Genomic DNA, 19,682 nt, shown 5'->3' on the forward strand with positions numbered 1-19,682 from the left:
GGTGAATTTGTCTCTCAGTGTCTGTTGGAAAGCAAACTGAACGAGGTTGTCGTCTAGGATTTTGCCTGTGCTTAGTTCTGTTCCGTTTCTTTTTATTCCCGATTGTGTGTAGGCCAGTGACACAAAATCTCAATTTAATCCGTTTTCAATTCAGGCTGTAACACAACAATGTGAAAAAAAATCAAGGGGTGTGAATACTCTCTGAAGGCACAGTATACTTTTGCACCTTAAAATACACTGCTACCCATAATTATTTTTTTGTTCAAACACTGCATACTGATATTTTGAATCCTAGCTATTGATATACAGTAGACATATTTCCAATGTAAATTGTATATCTTTCACTGTAAATTTGCTGATAGAACAATTACACATCATAGGAGACTATCTCTTCTGTACCTATGCCTATATACTGTATGCAGACTGTGTACATTCCTCTGTCTTTATAGTGTCTTTATATTTTGTCTATTGCTCTCTGCACCATTTCACCAAGTCAAATCCCATCTATATGTAAATGTTCTTTACGAATAAAGGTGATTCTGATTCTGACTAAAGAATGTATATTCGATGTGTTTAAGTGTTGTATTTGTATCACTGTTTTGAAAGAGAATTTTAAAAACTGTGATTTTATGAAAAATAAATACATCAAATGATAGACCAATAATTTGCATTAAAATGTATGCCATGCACTATGAACAAGAAACGTATTCGATGCATTTCATTGTTAGTATTCTGATTGGCCAATAGATGGCGATTCATACCAAGCCATGAAACCAGGCAAAATTGTCCATTGTTAACTGTAGTCTGTAACACATGGCTCTCCAACCCTGTCCCTGGAGAGCTAATGTCCTGTAGGTTTTTGCTCCAACACCAGTTGTAACCAACCTGATTCAGTTTATCAACCAGCTAATTACCATGTGGGCTAGATTAAAGCTGTCGGGGAAATGTACAGGACGGTAGCTCTGAGGGAACAGGGTTGGAGAGCCCTGTTGTAACATGATTCCCTTTGAAGCCAAGTCCAAACAGATACACAGAGCAACATTTGGAATATCCTATATGTAAAGAATCTTCATTTTCACATCACAAAATGAAAAGTGAATGTAGTCGTTCATAGGATAAGGGGGAGGGGGCATGAGCTCTGGGGGCCAATGCGACTTTCATCAATGTCTATTTTTGTTGTTGTTAATAAATAATTTTGACAGTAACCCTCAAACGTTTGAAAACGTTTTCATTTCCATATGTACTAGGAAGCTAAGTATTTGTTTCTTGGGATTCAAGAATGTGACAGATCAAAGTGCCTCAGGCCTTGAAAAATAAACGATTGAACTCATTGAAAGCAAGATGATATCGGTAAACAAATGCCATGGTCAGGCTATGGGGCCAACATAGCAGACCAAAAACCTAATGCTCCTTAGGTAGTTCTTTATGAGTTTTAGTGTAGAAAACGATCTCCCTGCAGAAGCGACAGTGACAGGGAAGGTTAAAAACTGCTTGATTGTCGTAGCAACATCAGGGAAACTGGGCAGAAGGGAGTGGTGCAAATACAGCAGTTATGCAACATCTTTCATTGAGTCTCTCGCATTCTCCTTATTTGGCAACCTCACCACATTACGGAAAGAGATGAACTGTATAGGAAGTTCCGGGACAGGTCGTCTGGAAACCGGACAGTCAATAAATTGGTAGATGCAAACAGATTATCATCTTTAGCGGACAACAGTTCTTTAGGGCTCAAACAAAAGAAAGCAGTTTACGATTTTGATCATACTGGTAAACCAGCATTTGAGTTGAGGTTGCAATATCAACAGTCCCTTATCTCTGGTGCTTGGCATGCATAATTCAAGACTAATTTAAAATTGTAAGCAGCGCAATGGACATATAATGCACAATGTCTCAGAAAAGACGGTATAGGTTGTCAATACTCAGAATGGAAAACAGTCGGGCTCGCATCCTGGACCTGCGGTTGTGAGGCCGGTTGGATGTACTGCCAAATTCTCTAAAACGACGTTGGAGGCGGCTATGTTAGAGAAATTCATATTCAATTCACTGGCAACAGCTCTGGTGAACATTCTTTCAGTCATCATATTAATTACACACTCTCTCAAAACTTAAGACATCTTTGGCATTGTGTTGTGTGACAAAACTGCACATTTTAAAGTTTACTTGTATTATCCCCAGCACAAGGTGCACCTGTGTAATGCTCATGCTGTTTAATCAGTTATTGATATGCCACTCCTGTCAAGTGGATGGATTATCTTGGCAAAGGAGAAACGCTCACTAACAGGGATGTAAACAAATTTTGTGCACAAAATGTGAGAGAAATAAACTTTTTGTGCATGTGGACCATTTCTGTGATCTTTTATTTCATCTCATAAAACATGAGACTGATACTTTACATGTTGCATTTTTTAGTTTTGTTTCCTGTATATAGTTATAGATGATAGGCTATTGCATAATCTAACAATAGTAAACTAGTGTTTTGAGGGTGGATTGACTGTATTATTTGGCATTCATAGACTGGTTTTACACACAACAACCTTTTGAAACCTTCAAATGGGGGACTAGATACTTGCCTGGCTACCCAAACTCCTTGCTCCTGCCAAACGCTACACCACACCCACAGACTTTAGTTTCTTCTCTGCAATGAGTCTGAATCTGAGTACCCAGAACGCAAATGGGTTGAGCCAAAACCAGAACACACGTGTGTAAAGCAGCGTTTTGAAAATTGGTCATTGCCTTTGATTCTCTGATTGGTTAGAAATGATCCAATCGCTGATGCCTTTTGTACAACGCTGTCATGTTCTGACCTTAGTTCCTTTGTTTTTGTCTTTTGTTTTAGTTTGGTCAGGGCGTGAGTTGGGTGGGTTGTCTATGTTAGTTTGTCTATGATTTTCTATTTCTGTGTTTGGCCTGGTATGGTTCTCAATCAGAGGCAGCTGTCAATCGTTGTCCCTGATTGAGAACCATATTTAGGTAGCCTGTTTTCCATTGTGTTTTGTTGGTGGTTATTTTCTGTTTAGTGTTGTGGTGCACCTTACAGGACTGTTCGTTGGTTGTTTATTGTTTTGTTTTCAGTGTTCATTAAAATATTTAAAATATGAACACTTGCCACGCTGTACCTTGATCATCCTCTCCTTCCCCAGACGACAAGCGTTACAGAACCACCCACCAAGAAAGGACCAAGCAGCGTGGTAATGGGCAGCAGCAGCAGCGGCCGGAATCGCAGGACTCCTGGACATGGGAGGAGATTCTGGATTGCAAGGGACCATGGGCACAGGCTGGAGAATATCACCGCCCCAAGGCTGAGCTGGAGGCAGCGAAAGCTGAGAGGCGGTGGTATGAGGAGGCAGCACGGCGGCGTGGTTGGAAGCCCGAGAGGCAGACCCAAAAATGTATTGGGGGGGAACACGGGGAGTGTGGCTAAATCAGGTAGGAGACCTGAGCTAACTCCCCGTGCTTACCGGAGAGCATGAGGGACCGGGCAGGCATCGTGTTATGCCTTTAGGCGCACGGTGTCCCCGGTGCGTGTGCATAGCCCGGTGCGGGACATTGCAGCGCCTCGTATTGGCCGGGATAGAGTGGGCATCGAGCCAGGTGCCATGAAGCCGGCTCAGCACATCTGGTCTCCAGTGCGTTTCCTTGGGCTGGTGTACATGGCACCAGCCCTGCACATGGTGTCCCCGGTTCGCCAGCACAGCCCAGTGCGGGCTATTCCACCTCGCCGCACTGGCCTGGCTACGGGGAGCATTCAGTCTGGTAGGGTTGGGCAGGCTCGTTGTTCGAGACCTTCTGTGCGCCTTCACGGTCCGGTCTACAAGGTGCCACCTCCACGCACTAGCCCTCCGGTGACAGCCCCCCGCACCAGGCTGTCTCTCCGTCTTCTCCCTACAGGTGCTCCCGCCTGTCCAGCGCTGCCAGAGCCTTCCTCCTGTCCTGAGTGGCCAGAGTCTCCCGTCTGTCCTGAGTGGCCAGAGTCTCCCGTCTGTCCTGAGCGGCCAGAGTCTCCCATCTGTCCTGAGCGGCCAGAGTCTCCCGTCTGTCCTGAGCGGCCAGTCAGCCAGGAGCTGCCAGAGCCGTCAGTCAGCCAGGAGCTGCCAGAGCCGTCAGTCAGCCAGGAGCCGTCAGTCAGCCACCGCAGACAGACACCCACCCAGACCCTCCCCTATAGGTTCAGGTTTTGCGGCCGGAGTCCGCACCTTTGGGGGGGATACTGTCACGTTCTGACCTTAGTTCCTTTGTTTTTGTCTTTTGTTTTAGTATGGTCAGGGCGTGAGTTGTGTGGGTTGTCTAAGTTAGTTTGTCTATGATTTTCTATTTCTGTGTTTGGCCTGGTATGGTTCTCAATCAGAGGCAGCTGTCAATCGTTGTCCCTGATTGAGAACCATATTTAGGTAGTCTGTTTTCCATTGTGTTTTGTGGGTGGTTATTTTTTGTTTAGTGTTGTGTTGCACCTTACAGGACTGTTTGTTGGTTGTTGTTTTGTTTTCAGTGTTCATTAAAACATTTAAAATATGAACACTTACCACGCTGCACCTTGGTCCTCCTCTCCTTCCCCAGACGACAAGTGTTACAAACACCCCTCATTTTGACATCACCACAAATTACTTCAGTTATGTCAGTCCCAGACTGAAGTATGTAGCAAACATAGAGCAGCGGAACAATTCAGATTGAATTGTCAGGCAAACTAGATACATAAAGTGCTTTCATTTCTAAATCGTAAACCAGATACAGTATATATACAGTACTAGTCAAAAGTTTGGACACAGCTACTCATTCAAGGGTTTCTCTTTATTTGACTGTTTTCTACATTGTAGAATAATAGTGAAGACATTAACACTATGAAATAACACATACGGAATCATGTAGTAACTAAAAAAAAAGTTTAACAAATCAAAATATATTTTATATTTGAGATTCTTCAAAGTAGTCACCCTTTGCCTTGATGACAGCTTTGCACACATTCTCTCAACCAGCTTTATGAGGAATGCTTTTCCATCAGTCTGGAAGGAGTTCACGGTGAAAACCACACATGCAGAGATCATCTGTTCACCTACTCTGTTTCTCAGCGCTTGATGGTTTTTGCAACTGCACTTCCGAATTGACTGACCTTCATGTCTTAAAGTAATGATGGACTGTATTTTCTCTTAAATTATTTGAGCTGTTCTTGCCATAATATGGATTTGGTCTTTTACCCAATAGAGCTATCTTCTGTATACCACCCTTACCTTGTCACAACACAACTGATTGGCTCAAACGCATTAAGAAGGAAAGAAATTCCACAAATTAACTTTTAACAAAGCACACCTGTTAATTGAAATGCTATCCAGGTGACTACCTCATGAAGCTGGTTGAGAGAATGCCAACATTGTGCAAAGCTGTCGTCAAGGCAAAGGGTGGCTACTTTGAAGAATCTAAATGAATATAAAATGTATTTTGACAGTGGTTGGTTACTACATGATTCCATATGTGTTATTTCATAGTTTTAAAGTCTTCACTATTATTTTAATGTATAAAATAGTACAATTTTTTTTTTAAACGTAGAATGAGTAGGCGTGTCCAATCTTTTGACTGGTACTGTATATCTGAAAATCCCAGCTCATTGGCTATCTACCTAGCTATGTTTCAAACCGATAGGTGGTCATTGGACCAAGACACTGTCAATCAAGTGAACGCTGCTCGTCTCATTGGTGCGTAATGATGGCTGATTTTCATGGGCTAATTGACATGTTCTGTAGACAAAATGTAATGTAGAATGATGAAACATGTTTGGTTGCCTTCTACAGTGTCTAAGGTTTGCACAGAAACCGAACTTGACCGGGTTAAGATTGTGAGGTTTCTGGCTGAGGATAGCTGAACGGCACCAGAGTTAGCCTCTCACTTTGCCAGAAGAAATGCAATTCTAATCATATCTAAAGCATTCCTTTAAAAGGTGATTTTTTTTACATCTGAAATCCGGAAATGGCTCCTTGATATAAACTGAGTGGGACAGTGCAGGAACTCATCATTGGCAGATGTCAATGGACTGTCCAATGGCAGGCATCAATGGGCGTTTCCTGATATCAAGGAAAGCCAATATCAAGAAACGCCCCAAATTGTGGTCTGCAATTACACTATATTGCAACGTCCTACTGGGCAGACTTCAATTCAATGTCTTTTCCATGTTGATTCAACATAATGTAATTGAAAAGACGTGGAAACAATGGTCACTCAACCAGTGTGTACCCAGTGGGATAGGCCTATGTCAGTTTCAGTTTCATAAAATGATTGTGAGCTGCACACTCCATTATTTGATTATACGCGATGGAATTCCATGTTCATATGCCTATTGCCTACTTATAAAACTCAATTGACATAGGCTGTTACTTTTTCACACTGTTTTATTTCACACTATTTGAACATCTCCGCAGCGGCAGTCCGCAGTCAGGTTTCAAACTTTAGGCTCCTTTGGACGGCAGGCGGGGTAAAAGAGGCAATCCTGGGGTGAGATTTACTTTACCATTCAAACCAGTGCGGGGTGGAGCTACAGTATCTACGGATGGAGTCACTCCAAACTTGGCTCGCCAGTCGCCTCAAATACTTTACTTCAGCAAGTTGGACTATTTACCAATGTGAATGTTCGGCAGACAAAGTGTCCAGGTGCACAGCATTTGATCTCCCTCCATACTGAGTTTTATCGCGCAGCAAGTCCCGTTTTTCGCCAATATCGGAAGACTGATTTTTATTTTATTTGAAATAACAAATGCTGATTTAGCTGGAAATGTAATCTATGAAACAAAGGCAGAAGTTGCAGAAGACTTGATTCCCTTTTCCCTGTCCCGAGAACTATTGGAAGAGATGTATTTCTGATCATGGACTAAAGAAGATGCCTTTGCCCTGTACATCAAAACACATGTTTTGCCTGCGCGATTAGCATACAGAGATCCTTGTGGATTAATTTAAGGACGATGGATAATTTTTTCACCGAGGTAAGTTGGCTATTAAAAACTTTGTTGTACTAAAAACGCATCATTGAGTTACAAGTTGGTTATAACAAGTCTGTAGTAAGAATTATATTTCAAGAAAGTGATGGGAAACAACTTTCATTCTTTTTGGGGGGAGCTGAAAGTTGATGCCATGTAACCTTGTACTTAGGCGCTCTAAGGAATAGGAATGAATAGCAAATGTTCTTATTTCTGTAACATCGTTCATTATAATGCAATAATGAGAGAGAGTTCATCAGACAGTGGTCGTAACGCTAGCTCGTAGATTTAGGCTGTGTGTCAAATGCTTCTGGATAAAACAGGGTTTGGACCTTTTCCAAGTAGAACTCTGGCATTTCCGTACCTTCGTTTTTTCACGTTTCCTCCTAGAAGACATCCTGCGAAAGCTAATAATAGAAGCAATAGAATATGGATTCAACCTACACCACTTGAGTAAAGGGAAACTGTAATTAGCCGATTATTGACACTTGTTGATTTGACAATAGGCATGCATATTTATAGCCTATAGAAAACCCAAACACTATGATCCTCATTAATATGCCTACTACTGGCTTGTTACAGTTGAATAATGTTCGTTAAAGAACTGATAATGCTTTATACCTTTCAATATTTTAAATACTGTTATCACACATAGAATATTAGCTAAATGCTTTATATTTATCCTCTTCATAAAAACCTGAGATATTAAATGGTATAAAACATGGGATAAAACACAAAATGCTTGTAAGGTTAACCTGCATACAAAATTATCCACTGTTAAATCAACACTGATGGTGTTTAATTCAACACTGGTCCAGTGTCTACACAACACGTGTGGCAATAGGCCTAGCTGATTATTGAGATGATTAGCAATGCATCTAAAATATGTGTGTGAAAAAAAACTGTCTTGAGTATCATTTGAAATGTTGAGACAAGAAGAAGGGGAGTGGTGTGTTGCAATTTACTGTTCGCTTTCTCGGTGTGGAAACGTTATTTGGAGAGTTCACAACCTGATAGACTTGTGAAAAACAAGTTTTGATTTATTTCATACCATTTACAAGTTTTGCCAATTTGTTCATTGCGTTTTGTTTGTGCGCAATCAGCATGCGTCTTGTTTCTCTGTCCTAATGTTGACGGAGCATGCGCAACTGAGCACACATAGATGTAGGCTAACTAGCCTGCTGCCGCAAATGTAGGAAAGTACCCATTTGGGGATGTTTGATTTTTGAGATTCCTTCTCAGTTATTTTTTCTTCACCTCACTTTAAACATTTTTTTTAATTATTTTTTTTACATCCATTGTGAATGATAATAGAGTGCCTTTGTACATTTTTCAGACCCCTTGACCTTTTAAAAAATGTTACATTACAGCCTTATTCTGAAACGGATAAAAAAAAAATAATCCTCAGCAATCTACACACAATACCCCATAATGACAATGCAAAAACAGGTTTTTAGAAATGTTTGCAAATGTATTAAAAACAAAAAACAGATACCTTATTTACGTAAGCATTCAGACCATTTGTTATGAGACTCGAAATTGAGCTCAGGTGCATCCTGTTTCCATTGATCATCCTTGAGATGTTTCGACAACTTCATTGGAGTCCACCTGTGGTAAATTAAATTAATTGGACATGATTTGCAAAGGCATATACCTGTCTATATAAGGTCTCACAGTTGTCAGAGCAAAAACCAAGCCAAGAGGTCAAAGGTAATTGTCTGTAGAGCTCTGAGACAGAATCCTGTCGAGGCACAGATCTGGGGAAGGGTATCAAAAAAAATTGGGCAGCATTGAAGGTTCCCAAGAACACAGTGGCCTACATCATTATTAAACGGAAGAAGTTTGGAACCACCGAGACTCTTCCTAGAGCTGGCCGCCAGGCCAAACTGAGCAATCGGGGGAGAAGGGCCTTGGTCATGGAGGTGACCAAGAACCCGATGGTCACTCTGACAGAGCTCTAGAGTTCCTCGATGGAGATCAGAGAACCTTCCAGAAGGACAACCATCTCTGCAGCACTCTACCAATCAGGCCTAAATGGTAGAGTGGCCAGACGGAAGCCACTCCTCAGTAAAAGGCACATGACAGCCCGCTATGAGTTTGCCAAAAGGCACATGAAGACTCTCAGATCATGAGAAACAATATTCTCTGGTCTGATGAAACCAAGATCAAACTCTTTGACCTGAATGCCAAGCGTCACGTTCTGGAGGAAACCTGACACCATCCCTATGGTGAAGCATGGTGGTGGCAGCATCAGCTGTGTGGATGTTTTTCAGAGGCAGGGACTGGGAGACTAGTCAGGATTGAGGCAAAGATGAATGGAGCAAAGTACAGAGAGATCCTTGATGATAACCTGCATCCATGTTCAGTCTGGTGGCCTTCAAAAAGTGAGATCCTAAGTGAATATGTTATAATTCAAATTAAGTTAAATTAAGTATTTGATGAGGCATTATTTTGAGGGCCTAGTTTTACACAAATACAGTGGCCTGAAACTCATGGTTTTCAGGCCTGCGAGTCACATATGATGGCTTGCAAAGTAATGTGTAATTCCTATTGGAATCCAGCCAGAGTGGGGATATCCAACATTTTTATTCACCACAGCCTACATTTAGAATGACTGCCAGGTTAAAAAGGATAAGATATGAGACTACCTAAACTATCTAACCTAGAAAAAACATTTCCAAGTAACAGATTGAATTAGCTTGGAAAAATGTACGTTATTTATATTTGAGTAGCATATGATTAATTAATCAATCAATGTACATGCAAAAACATAGATATTGAAACAAACAATTCTAAAAGTCAACCTGCAATAGAACATGCTGGGAAATATGATAATGGCGGTGTGGTTTTGGTTTAACACTGGTTGTTAAGAGCAAAACTGTTGTTCTTTTTGACTAATGACTGTTAATTTAACACTTAAAGAGTTCATTTAATCCCTGAATCAACACAAAACAAATGGGGAAGGGTACATTGAAAAATCAACACTAGGTAACACTGGCAAATTTGCTGTGTGAGTCAGGGAAATACGGTGTCGAAACCACAGTGTACAATTTTGCTATTTATTAGGATCCCCGTTAGCCGCTGCAAATGCATCATCTATTCTTCCGGGGGTCCACAGTTGATTTGTGAAACCTGATGAAAAGAACACCACTCCCTTTTGATGATGCAGGTATAAGCTGGAAAAGTGTTGATGTTTGAGTCACACCTGAATATCACTTTGCCCCAAGCGGTTATTGCACCACCACTGACAGTTGGGAAAGTTGACTTCACCTATCTATCATTACGTATGATGTGTTTATTGGCGTGGGTGTGGCTGAAGATAGAAATACAACAAAAATCCATTTCCCCCTCAGGTAGAAAAGGCATGATCATCACCATAACCAACCAAAGTAGATAAACAAGTAGAAGCAACAGTTAGTTGATATCCTTGTTGCATGACCACAGAAATTCTGAAAACAGTGAATATTTCTCATTGCCAGAAGCAGGCAGGCCGATATTTGAGACTACTCTGTGTGAGCCTGCCTGCTTCTGGCAATGAGAAATATTCACTGCCTTTATATCTCTCAGTTAATCTCTGCCTGAAACAAAAGCCCCCAGTCTTTAAAGAAAAGGGCATTTGACAAGGAAACAATCTTGCTTCCAACCAGTAAAGGTAGTGCAGAGAATGTAGATTAGCTTATTTCCCCCTGGTAGATACATATAGATATATTCTTTTCGGTCTTGATATTCAAAAGTCAAAACACTGGCTGGCTTCATGGTTGAGTGTTCATTCATTTAGTGGTGATAGACGGCACTCACCACTGGCCATTTTATTGTACGTTTCCATAGATTGGTAAGATAACATTCACAAGTAGGTTTTCCTGTAGACTCCAACCTTATCCAGTGGCCAGTCGGTCTTGACACAGCAGAGTCAGACGGTTCAATGTCTATCAGCACTGTCAGTTGAATGGGCTTGTGTTTGTTTGAACTGCTGTGTTGTGGGCGGACTTGCTTCAAGATAGCTTGGGCAGACTTCACTTTCCACCTACAGTGCCTTCAGAAAATATTCCTACCCCTTGATTTATTCCACATTTCGTTGGGTTACAGCCTGAATTCAAAATGGATTAGAATGGATTAGACACAATACCCCATAACGACAAAGTAAAACATGTTTTTAGAATTGTTAGCAAATGTATTGAAAATGAAATACAGAAATATACTGTAAATCGACCACCCAGGAACATTCAGTGTTTTCTTGCTGAGAAACCTTGGCCTTGTGTTTTAGGTTATTGTCCTGCTGAAAGGCCATCTCCCAGTGTCTGGTGGAAAGCAGACTGAACCAGAGTTTCTTCTAGGATTTTGCCTGTGCTTAGCTCCATTCTGTTTGTTTTTTATCCTGAAGAACTCCCCAGTGATACAGCCACCACTATGCTTGAAAATATGGAGAGTGGTACTCAGTAATGTGTTCTATTGGATTTTCCCCAAACGGCACTTTATATTCAGGGCAAAAGGTTTATTGTCACATTTTTTGCAGCATTACTTTAGTGCCTTGTTGCAAACAGGATGCATGTTTTGGAATACTTTATTCTGTACAGGCGTCCTTTTTTTCACTGTGTCAATTAGGTTAGTATTATGGAGTAATAACTACAGGGTTCCTTTTTTTCACTGTGTCAATTAGGTTCGTATTATGGAGTAATAACTACAGGGTTGATCCATCCTCAGTTTTCTCCTGTCACAGCCATTCAACTCTGTAACTGTTTTGAAGTCACCATTGGCCTCATGGTGAAATCCTTGAGCGGTTTTCTTCCTCTCTGGCAACTGAGTTAGAAAGGACGCCCATATCTTTGTAGTGACTGGGTGTATTGATATGCCATCCAAAGTGTATTTCATATTTTCACCGTGCTCAAAGGGATATTCAACATCTGCTTTTCTTCTTCTTCTTTGTGTTTGAAATGTTCTGCTTGACTGAGGGACCTTACAGATAATTGTATGTGTGGGGTACAGCGATGAGGTAGTCAGTCAAAAATCTTAAACACTATTATTGCACACAGAGTCCATCCAACATATTATGTGACTTGTTAAGCATATTTTTACTCCTGAACTTATTTAGGCTTGCTATAACAAAGGGGTTGAATACTTCTTGACTCGGGACATTTAAACTTGACATTTTTAATAAATGTGTAAAAATGTCCAAAAAACAATTTCACTTTGACATTATGGGGTAGTATATGTAGGCCATTGACACAAACATGAATCCCTTTTAAATTCAGGCTGTAACAAAACAAAACATGGGGAAAAAGTACAGGGGTGTATACTTTTTGAATGCATTGTATCGGGTCCAATGTGTCACTAATAACACTGGCACATTACTGGTAGAAGTTTCCCCTAGTGCAGCTACGGGTCAAGTAGGCTTATTTCCCCTATGCAAATCTTCAACTGAAGAATGAAAACTGTTAGAAAGTTCAACTAAATCCAGCACAGCACTGAGGGACAACTTTATTCTACACTTGTGGAAGGTCTGTGGGACTGAGTGCTGACATTGACAATGGCCATTTGAATCATGGAAGCATTTTTTGATAGATACAGCATGTCTCAACATTTGAAACCCATAAGATATTTAAGACAGTGTCAACTCACTTCACTAAAGAGGGTTTAATTCATATCATTTTATTAGTATAACTCTTTTGTTGCTGATAAAACGATCATCAGTGATCAATTATAAAAATTCTCAAACACCGGATATACTCTTTCAATGCACCAGTCACCAGATGTCACAACTTATTGAGGACACTGTGAACTAACTGTTTCATGAGCAAAATATGTTGAGCCTCTGTGAATACAACCTCATGAAATCATTCTAGAATACCGCTGCTTAGCAGGCTACTCCCATAGCCGGCAACTGTCTGCATTTCTCATTCAGGGCATAAAATATAATAGCCTAATCATGATGTTAATGGTGTTACCACAACAAACACAGTCTATATACCCACATTATACTGAAACGCTCTCATGATGAATTCAAAGCAGCAGTGCTGTGTTAGATGTTGAAGTTTCTTTCTCTCTTTCTTCCGGCTTCTTCAAGGGTTGAAACGTGACACCTGTGAAACGGCTAGATGGAATTTAAAGATCTTGCAGATTTAGAATTTTGTGCTCAGCTGCGTTCTTTGTCTTCTACCTAATGCGGTTACCGTGTACTCCTGTTCTTACTGAACATTTGCTTCGTCTGAAGCTTCTTTATGTGGACAATTGTTGAGATTACTTACAAGTTAATAAACTGGACACAAGACTAACAGCCATAACAGTGAATATTTGGGAACACTTAACTTGACGGGTACATACTTATGTACTTCATAACACAGTTATAAACATACCTGCCAGCATTCATAAACTGCAAGGCAACAATGGCAAAACATACAAAAATATCAACTTGGTGGTTGCTGGCACAAGTCGACATAAGCATGTATGAAACTGCTAATGAGTGTGGTATGTATGGGTTATTAATGTGTTATGAAGTTAGCACCCTTCAAGTAAAGGTTTGAAAGTCAGGGCATGAGATTTGTTGGAGCATGTACAGTTGAAGTCGGAAGTTTACATACACCTTAGCCAAATGCATTTAAACACAGTTTTTCACAATTCCTGACATTTAAATCCTAGTGCAAATTCCCTGTCTTAGGTCAGTTAGGATCACCACTTTATTTTAGGGACATTACATTTCAGAATAATAGTAGAGAGAATTATTTATTTCAGCTTTTATTTCTTTCATCACATTCCCAGTGAGTCAGAAGTTTACATACACTTAATTTGTATTTGGTAGCATTGCCTTTAAATTGTTTAATTTGGGTCAAATGTTTCAGGTAGCCTTCCACAATAAGTTGGGTGAATTTTGGCCCATTTCTCCTGACAGAGCTGGTGTAACTGAGTCAGGTTTGTAGGCCTCCTTGCTCGCACATGCTTTTTCAGTTCTGCCCACAAATGTACTATAGGATTGGGGTCAGGGCTTTGTGATGGCCACTCCAATACCTTGACTTTGTTGTCTTTAAGCCATTTTGCCACAACTTTGGAAGTATGCTTGGGGTCATTGTCCATTTGGAAGACCCATTTGCGACCAAGCTTTAACTTCCTGAGTGATGTCTTGAGATGTTGCTTCAATCTATCCACATCATTTTCCTCCTCATCATGCCATCTATTTTGTGGAGTGCACCAGTCCCTCCTGCAGCATAGCACCCCCACAACATGATGCTGCCACCCCCGTGCTTCATGGTTGGGATGGTGTTCTTCGGGCTTGCCTTCTCCTTGCCTCCCCCTTTTTCCTCCAAACATAACGATGGTCATTATGGTCAAACAGTTCTACTTTTCTTTCATCAGACCAGAGGACATTTCTCCAAAAAGTACAATCTTTGTCCCCATGTGCAGTTGCAAACTGTAGTCTGGCTTTTTTATGGCGGTTTTGAAGTAGTAGCTTCTTCCTTGCTGAGCGGCCTTTCAGGTTATGTTGATACAGGACTTGTTTTACTGTGGATATATATCATTTTGTACCTGTTTCCTCCAGCATCTTCACAAGGTCCTTTGCTGTTGTTATGGGATGGATTTGCACTTTTCGCACCAAAGTACGCTCATCTCTAGGAGACAGAACGCATCTCCTTCCTGAGCGATAGCTGCGTGGTCCCATGGTGTTATACTTGCATACTATTGTTTGTACAGATGAACGTGGTACCTTCAGTCATTTGGAAATTGCTCCCAAGGATGAACCAGACTTGTGGAGGTCTTCAATTGTATTTCTGAGGTCTTGGCTGATTTCTTTTTATTTTCCCATGATGTCAAGCAAAGAGGCACTGCATTTGAAGGTAGGCCTTGACATACATCCACAGGTACACCTCCAATTGACTCAAATTATGCCAATTAGCCTATCAGAAGCTTCTAAAGCCATGACATCATTTTATGAAGCATGTGACAAATGACATTTGATTTAGAAGTCCTGACATTCCAAAACTTTACTTGAAGGGTGGCTACTTAAGGACTTCATAAAACAGTCATGACCCATACATAGGAACCTCTAATCTCTAAAAGCCAAATACCAGTTTCATGAAGTTGGCCTTTGACAATTTGTAACACCTGAAACATAAACAAGAGTCTTGTCTTAGCACACTTTTAGGAGGGTTGTATCGTAATTTCGCCCTTCATTTTAGTGCATGTGACCCTACCAAGGAAATCAGGAGAAATCTGTGAGCCAGCCAGTCAGTCAAGTTTCTCCTGAAGAATGGCTGCTGGATCATTTAACACTTTTTCACACCACTCTTGAAATAACACCTACTCAAGGAAGCAGATATTTTGGGTCGAAGCCAGAACAGTCTGCAATGTATCTCGAAGCGTTTTCTCCGCCCTGAACCGACAGAGTAAGGTCACAGAGCAACTGTGACGGAGGCAAATTAAACATGATCCAACCCTGCATCTCCTACGTACTGATTGAACCGACTGTTTACATACCATACATGGGCTTGATACACTTTTGGCCAAAATCTGCTCCCTTTTGGAGAAAGACACCAAACATCCGAAATACAAAAATAAGCGTCCACAAAATTCCTCAGAGTCTTTTGACTTTTCGATTTTCTAGGTTAATCCCTGCTTCAAACATCACGATACAGCTCAGTATGTAGATCTCTAAAGCATCTAGACAGGGCATGACTTCACCTCGCTGCTAATTGTAAGGATATACTCACTGAGCCACAGTGTGTTTCTGTTTACCATGTCAAGGTGTGAATGAGTGTGGAATATAAACCACTTTTACCCATACTCTTCAGTGTGAATGGATGAGCTTGAGAAAAACAATCTGGGTTGTGTTCATTAGGGCAGGCAACAGAAAACATAGAAAACTTTTTCAAATGTAAAACCAAAATGTGTGTTTCTTATTTAACAATTTCAGGTAGTCCCTCCCTGTTTCGCATTCTCTTCCATTTGGTATGCAATGAAAAAAGGCCCAATTTCCTGCCTGATTGCTGGTAACATTCCGTATGGCTCTGAAACATCTTACCTCTACCGTCCTCCTGCTTGAGTCAATATGTGCATCTGTATACAGGCCATGGTTGTGTTCCATCACTTCATAATACATACTACTTTTGTTTCCTTTACACCTCTTTGCACATTTTTGGTTCACACATTTTGTTTTAGGTTTTTGCAATCAGTGGTGCAGCTTTTTTGATTAGATTTTTTAAATTTGACCTTTATTTAACTAGGCAAGTCAGTTTTAAGAACAAATTCTTATTTTCAATGACGGCCTAGGAACAGTGGGTTAACTGCCTGTTCAGGGGCAGAACGACAAATTTGTACCTTGTCAGCTCGGGGGTTTGAACTTGCAACCTTCCGGTTACTAGTCCAACTCTCTAACCACTAGGCTACCCTGCCGCCCCATGATATTAGCTTTGCTTCTTGTATGAAAATATAGTTCTGCAGTCCGTTGTCTTTAGTACAGAATGCTGAGGATACCCACTGGGCACCAACTTCAATTCAACGTCTATCCCATGTTGGTTCACCGTAATTTCAATGGAATTACATGGAAGCAATCTTGATTCAACCAGTGGGTAGTCACTCAGTAAGCTTTTCTGATGTAATATCCCATTGGAAAAAAATGTAAAGCATAAAATACATACGCAATATATCAAAATCATCAGGAGTAATATAAAAAATGGCTTCCTGACACTAATGGCTCCTGTTGGATCGGTGTTCCAGACAGTCTAGCTGGTCAAATAAAAAACAGCATAAAAGTATCTCAAACTTACCGTGTTTCATTTATGTGCAGTGACAAGCTGTCTCCTATGTGCGGTAAGAGATACCGAACAAAGGAAAGCCTGATGCATTTTAACCTTGCCTTTTTTGCCAACTGCTTTTATCGTTCATCGTTTCTGAGCAGATATGAGGTGTGATTAAAGTACTGTTGGTTTCTAGGTTACACCTAGTTTTATCTATCAACTGCCCTTCTTCCTTTTTCTATCGAGAGATAAACTCACGACGTGAGATCATGTTGTAAGATGGATTCATGATGGATAAAAGCCTGTTTGTCTGGACATTCGGTTATTTATTTGTTATTATCTCCTTGCCATGCAACCCTGTTTCGGTGGAGGAGCTACTGGACTTTTCCACTAAGAGCCCTACTCAACTGCTTAATGATTCAGCAGTTCTTTTTTTCATACACGCTGTTGGGAGAGTGTTTAATGTTAAGCATTAAAGGCTTAAAGGGATACTTCGGGATTTTTGCAACGAAGTCCTTTATCTACTTCCCCAGAGTCAGATGAACTCATGGATACCATTTGTATGTTCAGATTGTGAGAGAGTATGGCAGTAGGAAAGATAGAGGTTGTGTCAAAAGGCATTAGGCCGGATTTGAAACTATGCCAATACTGCAGATGTGTGCCAGAGGCTGCCGCATTACAGCCAAACCAGCCAGGCCACATGATCCTTGTTCTTTTTCAGTTCTATTTGCTGTGTGAGCTCCCCTATCAATGCCATACATTGTGGTTTGAATGTCTTTGTAAGTTCAAGGCAATTAAGAATGTATTCACTCTTTCCAAAAGGAAATGGCTTCTGTTCCTAGGTTTTAATTAGCCATTTCTATTAAATGCCAAAATAGGTTCCAACTCATATCCAAAATGTCCATATCTTCCAATAAAACTACTTGAGAGATTTCTTTATTATCACACATTTATTACTCACAGTCTTAACATTAGCCACAACAAATTGGAATTTGTGTAATGTACAAGAATGGGTTGTAAAGAAATGAAATTGTGTAATACACATGAAATGCGTTGTGAAGAAAAAGGTGTAATACTTTTTCGTGTGCCTGTCACGAATTTCGAATAAGTAATTAGTGTCATTTCACAAAAAGCTGTAATAGTGGGTAGATAGGTACGTTAGGCTTTGAGGTTTCATGAAACTAAGGACATGAGGATCCGGTCAGGTAAACAATCTTCAGAATTTGTTTATACGTCAGGCACCCGAGTAATACCTCACCGCTTCTGCCAACATTATTAGCAAGACTACGAAATGGCATTCAGTGCCTTGAAACAGTTCCAAAAAAGTCTATATAGTCATCAGATGACCAGGGTCATATTCACCAGAAGTGAAACGGAAGAAAACAGACAGAAATGGGGAGTGAATATCTGAACATGTCCATTGCAAAGTGTTTTGCTACGATGTGCACTAAGGAATCACGACACAGATTTTAAACGCTGAGAGGGTTGGAGTACCTCCCATTTCTTTCTCTTCTTCTTCTTCACATCGCTGACAGAACAAACAGCCTTGAGACCAAATAAACAGCTTGGATCTCTCTATCTTTGTTGTTCAGTCCGTTTTTAGTATGTGACTGTTGTTACCGTTAGAAAAAAGCCAGAAAGGGAAGCCGGTAATTTACATTCGCCCCCTTCTCCTGCATTTGCCCTCCTCCGCTACAATTTTGCAAAACTCTGGATATCCGCACCGGGGGACCACAGCTGGCCAACACATGGCAACACTGGCCTCAGCTGCCAGCCTGTAATATACACATAGACACACACACACACACACACACACACACACATGGAAAGTAGGTCAGGAAGTCTTTGAGTGTGGGGCCACCGGTTGCTTAGCGAGGGGGCAGAACGAACCCTGATGACTCGGTTGCGCACGATGCGTACAAGGCAAGCAGGTACGAGCTCCGTTAAGGATGCAAAAAGACAAAACAGACTCAAACTTGAATCAATGTTCGAGAACCATGTTCCCTGTAGTACCACATCAAGGTCAGCATGCCATACACAGTGGACCAAAGTCAGAGTGTGAATTATGCTGTGACATTCAGGGGGTCTCTATTTTTTTCTGGACCTGCTATGTGATTTTTAATGGGCCTGATAGTAAAGACATGTCTCGAACTGTACACATTTTGTATTACATTTTAATTGGGCAACAACACAGCCAGTCATGATGTTTTCATCTTATTGTCAAACAAATCACTTCACAAAGTAGGCTTCCTGCAGATGTTCGTCCACCCCAAATAATTCCAGCATCCAAACAGTGCACTATGCACTTGTGCCAGTTGATGAATGGAATGACACATCCGTTATAAAAAGTACAATGACATTCGGTGATTGATTGTAGAAAGAACATTTGGGAAACCTGAGATACGGGACTGCCCTGAGATGACAGCCACATGAAAGTGCAGCCACATGGATTATAGGAGAATGGTTAAATGTGTATTCTTTCTTGACCCCGGGGGGGGGGGGGCTGTTAATTCTTGACCCCAGGGGGGGCCCCTGTAAATTCACACTCTGCACTGGACCCACTCCATTTTGCCTACCGCTCCAACAGATCCACATTTCCATTGCAAATCACAATGGCCTAACTCACCTGGAGAAGAGGAACACCTACTGTATGTGAGAATGCTGTTAATTGAGCATTCAACACTATTGTTCCCTCCAAGCTCGTCACCAAGGTCAGGGCCCTAGGCCTGGACACCACCCTCTGCAAATGTATTCTGGACATCCTGACAGGCAGACACACAGGCTGTGAGGACTGGCATCAAACGTCTCCTCCACACTGACTCTGAACACTGGGGCCCGTCAGAGATGTGTCCTCGGCCCTCTGCTGTACTCCCTGGTCAGTCACGACTGTGTGGCTAAGGACGACACCAACTCCATCATCATGTTTGCTGATGACACCACGGTGGTAGGCCTGATCACTAACAACGACAAGGTAGGAGGTAAGTGAACTGGCATTGTGGTGCCA

General features: G+C 41.2%; 1 protein-coding gene across 1 annotated transcript in view; it reads left to right on the forward strand.

The window, feature by feature from the left end:
• Window positions 1-6,573: 6,573 nt before the first annotated feature.
• The window catches only part of myo10 (myosin X), a 253,221-nt gene continuing 240,112 nt past the window's right edge, over window positions 6,574-19,682 (forward strand). The window contains exon 1 of the mRNA XM_065013323.1: window positions 6,574-6,962. Within this exon, the coding sequence (XP_064869395.1) occupies window positions 6,942-6,962 (21 nt within the window). The 5' untranslated portion in view covers window positions 6,574-6,941. The remainder of the gene's footprint in view (window positions 6,963-19,682) is intronic.

Source organism: Oncorhynchus nerka, linkage group LG9b (assembly GCF_034236695.1).
Source record: "Oncorhynchus nerka isolate Pitt River linkage group LG9b, Oner_Uvic_2.0, whole genome shotgun sequence".
NCBI lineage: Eukaryota > Metazoa > Chordata > Actinopteri > Salmoniformes > Salmonidae > Oncorhynchus > Oncorhynchus nerka.